Raw genomic sequence first — 7,997 nt, 5'->3', positions numbered from 1 at the left:
TTCTATTTTCGAACAATTTCTCATAATAACTAGTTTTGAACTGTCGCTTACGTTATTACTTCACTATCTAAAAAAGAATTTTGCAAGCTTTTAGAACGTATATAGACATGATTAGATATAACCCACAGTCAAACAAATTATCTTTAGGATATCATTAGACATCTTAATACCGGCAAAAGAAACAACAGGTCATAGAACTTGTTTTATCATACGCTGAACACAATCTCATCATTAAAAAGACTTCCTTTCATCTGGAAAGTAAGACAAAAATGCATTCAAAAGCATGACAGGAAACAAAGAGACACCCACGATCCCAGTATAACGCAAGCCATCGGAGGAGCAGAAAACTCACTTATCAATCGGTTCGCATAAGGGTTTGAACTTTGCGAACTTCAACATCGGTGACAGGGTTTGCAAAGAAAGTTTGGCTAAAACATGAAGCAACAAACAGGAGAACGATTTTTAGCATTTAACATGAAAAAGCACACACACACACACACACACACACACACACACACACACACACACACACACACACACACACACACACACACACACACACACACACACACACACACACACACACACACGCACACACACACACACATGCACACATACACACACACACACACACACACACACACACACACACACACACACACACACACACACACACACACACACACACACACACATACACACACACACACACACACTCACACATACACACACACACACACACGCACACGCACACAATTTGTGTATTGTACGTCCGTTAATGTCACGGTATAATTTTGTGCATTTTACGTCCGTCAATTTAGTGTCACGGTACGATCAGTTGTACAATTTCCCCCCCGTCACCGGCATCGACTTGGTCTAGTGTGGGAGAAGTTGTGAGAAGGACCCTTCCAAGTTCTGGAGGACCCTCAAACGTGAGCTGGAGGAGTGCTCTGTGCCACCACCCAAGGTCATCAACCATCTTAACCACTCTGCACACTCCCCCCAACACCAAGCTGACCTTCTGGCGTCAGCATGGAGTGAGGTCTTTAAGCCCCATCCTGTGCAAGGACCACATTGCTTTAGCACCTTGCACAGTGTTAACTCATTTATGAACAGCTGTAGTGACCTCATTCCCGACGAGACTGTTGATCTCTCTCAGTTAGATGAAGATGATCCCCTTATCTGCCCCATAGTTTTGGAGGAGGTAAAGGGGGTTATCTCGGCACTAAAACTAAAATCCCCTGGCCCTTCAGGCATCGATGCACACATACTCAAACGTATGCCAGACAACATAATCTCACACATGACGACACTATATAACAGCTCACTAGCCTCTGGGTACTTCCCACAACTATTCAAGGCCTCCCATACCATCCTCATTCCTAAACCCCAGAAACCCGCCTCCGCCCCCCTTTCATATCGGCCCATCTCCCTTCTGGAGTACTTTGGAAAGGTGTTCGAGCACGTCTTAAGCCGCCGCCTGACCGTGTACCTAGAGACGGAGAATGTGCTGAGGGACTGCCAGTTTGGTTTTCGGCCGGGGCGCGGTGCAGAAGACGTAATATCCATAATCACTCAATGGGTTCAAAGACCGCCAGACGGTCGCCCTGGTAAGGCCATTTTGGTTTGTAAGGATGTGGAGAAGGCATTCGATGCTGTCTGGCACGAAGGCCTGAAGTACAAATTGTACCACAACTTCGACTTTGCCCTGCCGTTCACAAGGTTGCTCTGCAACTACCTGGACGACAGGTCAATTAGAATAAAGTGGCGGGGCTGTCTGTCCCAACCTTTTGTGCCGAAGGCTGGAGTGCCGCAAGGGTCAGTCCTTGCCCCCACTCTGTACAATCTATATACGAATGACCTGCCAGAGCCGGCTTATCCTCGCAACCAGGCTCTAACTCTCTCGTATGCGGACGACACTAACCACATAAGCAGACACAAAACGCTGCAGGGAGCGTTACACGTAATGCAAAACATCCTAGACGGGGCACACGCGTGGGAGCAACAGTGGCGCATTAAGACCAACGCGTCGAAATGCAATGCTGTACACTTCCGCTGCAAACGAACCAACAGAACAATCACAAACACTCCTCTTAAAATAAACAACACAAACATCCCAGCGAAGGACCATACCCGTGTGCTGGGTAGCACACTTGATAGTGGCCTTACCTGGACCCCACACTTCCGCAAACAGGGAGCGAAGGCTAGAGCTGTGCTGGGTAGGCTCAGACGCTTCAAAACTGCAACACTGAGAACCAAACGTCGATTGTACCTAGCCCTCGTCAGACCGATTCTGTGCCAGTCCCCGGGACTAAGCCAGCTGACATGTGCCACCAATAACTACGAGCATCAGAAGGTTCAGAATGCCGCTGTCCAGTTCATCACGGGCTCGCGATGGAGCGACTTCAGAACCTCTGAGTCTCTACACCAAATTTCCAACATCCGTCCACTCAACCAACACAAACACAAACTTCACTCAAGACACCTAGAAAAACTGCACGCCAAACACAAACATCTGATACAACATATTACACCTAGACCACACCGTACAGACTATCTGTCAGCTGCGCCCGTCCCACGTGCGGTGTACACGATAAAACGTGTATAACCGCACCAACAAGTAACACACCCCTTCACCAGCTTGACTGGTGATAATGTAATAATAATAATGGTAATGGTAGTAATAATGATAATAATAATAATAATATCGTTACTCAAACCTGACCTGGGGTAAAACAGGAATCCTCATGCCTTACCTGGGGCTTTTTCCGTTTTTCCCCCTTTCTCTACTACTACGCCTCCTACCATTTTCTCAACTTTCGTTGGTGATCCTAACCCCGCCGTTGGTAATCCCAACCTCCTAACCTCCGGCGTCGGGCGCTTCCCTCCAAGCTTAGATGGTGTGTGGGGGCCAGCATGTCAAGGTCGTCTTCTCTCTAACTGGCATTAGTCAGAGTCGCCCAATGTGTGGGTTATACGCTGTTAGAGGGAGGGACAAGTCACATATAATGTCGCAATCCTCCACTTCACCACTGTAATGTCAAACGAGTCGACGGACGTAGGGATCGGAGACGCACAAGTCGGTGAGTTGATGTGATGTCATTTCTTTGTGTAATTTTGTGATTATGTACTTGATGTCAAATTTATGATGTGAGAGTTACGACTCTACGTATTGATTAATACTTGTGTATTTTCTGTTATTAATTGGCATTTATGTATTTTTGTAATGTTGTACAAATTCTTTGACAATAAAAACATTCTTTTTAGAATGACCTGCAGTCAGCGTCCATTCGGAGCTCCATTTATTCCCTACGTATCATAAGAAGACAATAATCTGCCGACAATAACCCTACAGTCATTCGACTTAAGTCACCGTCATGGAGCAGGCCAAGGTGGTGAGACGACAGAGGAAAGCAGCGGTCACACGTCACCTGGGAACCTTGTGCCGGTTAATCGCTGAGGAAGACATAGCCGGCATTACGGACAGACTGGACCGTGTCCGTACATCCTACGATGAATTCGAATCGGCACACGACACTTACCAAACGTTCCTGAGCAACGATGAAAGGGAATTGGAGGCCAGCGAGTCATGGTATAAGGAAACTGAAGAGGAGTACATAAAGGTGATAAAGGACGGCAGGGCATTCCTTAACCCGCACAGTGCCAGAAGGTTTTACCCAAAATAACACCCCAGTGCCAGCGATTTTTCGATTTTTTTTTTTTTTTATAAATCACTTCATTTCAGTCTAAGAAACATGCCTGTAAAATTTTAAGACTTACCTATGAGCCGTTGTGGAGATATAGAGGCTCTTGTATTTGAGGCGGTGCAATGTTTTGTCGCTCCTGGATGGCGTGCGGTAGCAAGTGTGCGGTTCTTTGTAAACCACAGTGTGGGTGTCACTTCAGTTCTGTGTGGTTTTGTGTCAAGTATGGAGTACGTTCAGTATAATTATATACTTCAACAAGTTTCAGTACACACGGCCAAAACACAGTGGTTGGCAAAGTTTTTACAGAACCGCGCTGTAACACTACTTTTTCACTAGCCGCGGCGAGGGTACAACACTCTCCTCACCACTCGATGTTTCACCCTCCTGTCCCTGAACATAGTTTTTATCACTGTCATCAGTCACACTAGCATCAGAGTCAGTAAAATCATAATCTGAGAGAGCCCTGAGCCTTTCCTCAAACTCAGGAGTACGCATCACCCAGGAGTACGCATCACCCCACGCGGGGGGGGGGGGGACTTGGGAGGTGTCTAGCCTGAGGGCATGTATGTGAAGAGTTGGCAGATCTGTCTCTGTTTATAGTTTGTTTCCAAATTGATTAGTTTTCGAGTTATGAATTTTTGAAGTTGCCGACGCATATATGCGTCGCTGGCACTACGGGATACACTACTTGCCGACGCATATATGCGTCGCTGGCAGTGTGCGGGTTAAGGTAAGGACTCAAAGTGAAATTCCGTGTGGAAAGTCCCGCGTAGACAGTGAAAATAGTGAAAGTGAACGTTTAGACGTCTCACCGGCCGAACTAGTTGTGATCTTAAACGCACCCAAAGTTGAATTAGATGTTTTTGAAGGGAACCCTCTTGAGTATAATCTCTTTATGACAATTTTTGATGAACTCGTAGACAGTAAAGTGAGTGACCCTCAGATCAAATTGACTCGTTTATTACAATACACCAAGGGGCCGGCGAAAGCTGCCATAAAAAATTGTGCGTTGGTGGGAAATAGTGCTGGTTACGCAGGAGCCCGCGATATATTGAAGCGTAGGTTCGGTAATTCTCACCTTGTATCTCAACAAATTGTTAATGATTTGAAAAATGGTAAGATGGTGTCTAAACCTCAAGAGTTGAGGCAATTGGGTGATGACTTAACAATGGCAGTTGCTACTTTTGGAAAATTAGAATTGTATGAAAGGTTTAATACTCAAGAGTATATCTTAGATATTTTACAGAGGTGTCAGGGATTCGTTCGTAACAAATGGAAACAGAAAGTTCTAAGTCACAAACGAGAAACGGACACATACCCATCTCTCAGTCAATTCGCTGAGTTTATCAATGTCAAGGCAGATGAGGCATGTGATCCGGTTTATGGATTGCAATCCACAAGTAAAGGTCAAAACGTGAGGAGCACAAGTTGTAATGTAGCAGCATCTGAGTCTAAATACCCCGTCAAGTTAGGGCGTGCTGGTAGCACATGTGTGGTGTGCGGGGAAGGACACAGATTGTTCTACTGTGAGGAATTTAAAGGCTTGAAACCTGAATGTCGGTTAGAAGTTGTAGAAGGACACAAGCTGTTTTAATTGTTTATTAGGTGGGCACGGGGCTAGCAAATGCTTCAAACAATCCATTTGTTCAGTTCCTGGATGTGGTTTAAAGCATACAAAATTCATCCACGTCCCGGCAAAGGACTCTCAGGGTAATGGGGGCGTAGTTGAAAATTCGGAGTGTCAAGAGTCAAGTGTGGTCATGAATGGTTATGTTAATGATGCTCGATCGAAGATCTATCTACCCATTTTACCAGTTGTCGTGGATAATAAACTTAAGGTCACGGCGTTGTTAGATAGTGGATCAGACACTACTTTCGTCACGGAAAGGGTGGCCCTCGAGTTGGGTCTGAAAGGAGACCTTAAGGAGTACACCATGAGTACAGTAGGGGGGACCATTGAAACTCAATCAAAGGTAGTATCCCTTAGCCTTACGTTACCGGATGGTAGACGAGAGGCCAGCGTTACAAATGTCATGGTCGTCCCGAGAGTGCCTGTTAGGCAACCACCTGTCAAAATTGAGATTGATAAATTCCCCTACTTCAAGGGCATACCTTTGAATACTAGTCAAGTATCTGAGCCAGACATTTTGATAGGCATGGACAACGCTTGGCTCCTAAAGCCATTGGAGGTCAGAGGGGGCTCAGGCGGGAATAAGCACCAACCTTATGCTACGCGGACCTACTTTGGATGGTCTGTAAATGGCCCAATTGGTACGGATAAGTCATATAATGTCGGCTCGTGCTTTGCAAGCTCGATCGAAGCAGATATTGAGTGCTTGTGGATGATGGAAAATGAATGTGAAGATAGGGCACCATCTCAGAATGTCCAGAAGGTTATCAACCTTTGGGATAAGGAAACACGATACGAAGATGGGCATTATGTACTGCCAATACCTTGGCGAGGTGAGCCAAACTTGCCCAATAATCGTGACGTCGCCGAGAGACGATTAAGAAGTTTGCACAAAAGGTTGGTGAAATCCGGCATATTGAATGTATACTCTGAGAATATTTCAGATTTGACCAAGAAGAGGTATGCAGAGTATGTTCCCGAGATTGATTTAAAGAGAGATGACGGTAAAGTGTGATACCTACCGCATCATGCCGTTACGAGCGAAACCAAACCAGGTAAGGTGAGAGTCGTATTCGACTGTGCTGCTCAAAAAAGAACGGAGTCAGTCTGAACAGTCAGTGCCTACAGGGCCCAGATCTGAATAATAAGTTGATTCACGTGTTACTCAGGTTTCGCCAATATCATTACGCCATCACGGCCGACATTGAGGCTATGTATCACCAAGTCAAAATTCCCATTAGCGATAGAAACGCTTTAAGGTTCCTATGGTATGTTAGCGATGAAATAAGAGAGTTAAGAATGACCTCGCATCCCTTTGGCGGAATATGGTGCGCTAGTAGTAGCACCTATGCCTTGCGGAAGGCTGTAGAAGACATGCAACCTTGTGAGGAAGTAAAAGACACGCTACTCCGGTCATTTTACGTTGACGATATGTTGAAGTCCGTAGCGTCACCTGAAGAGACAATTAAGGTGATTGAAGATACTAGAAGTGTCCTCAGACACGGAGGGTTTAACTTAACTAAATTCATGATTAATGACGTCAAATTGCTAGAAAACATCAATGAGCAAGACAGGGCTAAGGAAGCAAAGGAATTGACATCCAATATGCATAGCAAAGTGCTTGGGATTAAATGGGACGTCGAGAACGACTGTTTCTTTTTCGTTAGTAAGGGTGTTCAAACACAGAATGTGACTAGACGAGTTATGTTGAGTCAACTTGCTTCGACTTACGATCCTTTAGGTTTAGTTTTGCCAATCATTGTTCCAGCCAAGATTTTGTTCCAGGAGGCGACTAGGCTTAAGATGTCTTGGGACGAAAATATTCCTATATCTTTGTGTCAGAAGTGGTTGAAATGGATAGCTTCACTATATGAAATCTCGAGACTTTGCTTCCCTAGATGTGTTTTGCCTATAGAGTGGAATGGTTGTACTTCAGAATTACATCATTTTTGTGATGCAAGTGAGGTTGCATTTGGTGCTTGCACTTATATCAGGACAATCGATCAAGATGGGAAAGTACACGTAGCTCTGCTAGCCAGTAAAGCGAGAGTAGCTCCCATCAAAGGAGTTACTATACCAAGATTGGAAATTTCGGCTGCCGTTGAAGCAGCCAAATTAGATGTTGTTGTTAGAAGAGAGTTCGGATATCCCCTTGCTCAAATCTAACTTCTGGTCTGACAGTACTATAGCTCTGGCATATATACAGAACGAGACAAGAAGGTTCAAGACATTCGTAGCAAATCGTGTCACACTCATTAGACAGGTTTCAGAGGCCAATCAGTGGCATCATGTTAGTAGTGAAGAGAATCCTGCAGATGTACTATCTCGGGGATGCTTTGTAGACAATTTGCCAGTTTCTTGGTTTAATGGACCTCCCTTCTTGTCGGATTACAAGTGTGCATGGCCAGCACAAGATAATCTTGTAGGACACCTTCAGGATGAAGACCCGGAGGTGAGGCGTGAGGTACATCCCACGAGTATCGTACAGACGTGTCAGTCGGGCGTCACCCAACACCCGATCGATACACTGATTGAGCACTATTCAAGCTTTTACAAATTAAAGAAAGCCGTTGGTTGGTGGTTAAGGCTAATTCAATTTCTTAAGAAGAAGATTCCGCAAAATTCACCACTTGAGATCCATGAACTAAAGCACGCGGAAA

At 45.2% G+C, this 7,997-nt stretch overlaps 2 protein-coding genes across 2 annotated transcripts in view; both read left to right on the top strand.

Annotated features, from left to right (window-relative positions):
- Nucleotides 1-4,365: 4,365 nt before the first annotated feature.
- Nucleotides 4,366-5,301, top strand: LOC143028851 (uncharacterized). Its single transcript, XM_076191213.1, has one exon. It carries the CDS (start codon nucleotides 4,366-4,368, stop codon nucleotides 5,299-5,301), a length of 936 nt encoding a protein of 311 aa, XP_076047328.1.
- Nucleotides 5,302-6,365: 1,064 nt separating this feature from the next.
- The window catches only part of LOC143028850 (uncharacterized), a 1,895-nt gene continuing 263 nt past the window's right edge, over nucleotides 6,366-7,997 (top strand). Inside the window, exons 1-3 of the mRNA XM_076191212.1 lie at nucleotides 6,366-6,397; nucleotides 6,507-7,458; nucleotides 7,544-7,997. The exon at nucleotides 7,544-7,997 is cut by the window's right edge and continues 263 nt beyond it. Of these exons, the coding sequence (XP_076047327.1) occupies nucleotides 6,366-6,397; nucleotides 6,507-7,458; nucleotides 7,544-7,997 (1,438 nt within the window). The remainder of the gene's footprint in view (nucleotides 6,398-6,506; nucleotides 7,459-7,543) is intronic.

Source organism: Oratosquilla oratoria, chromosome 10 (genome assembly GCF_046742065.1).
Source record: "Oratosquilla oratoria isolate Oo_2021 chromosome 10, ASM4674206v1, whole genome shotgun sequence".
Lineage (NCBI taxonomy): Eukaryota > Metazoa > Arthropoda > Malacostraca > Stomatopoda > Squillidae > Oratosquilla > Oratosquilla oratoria.
This window is presented reverse-complemented; position numbering and strand designations above follow the sequence as displayed.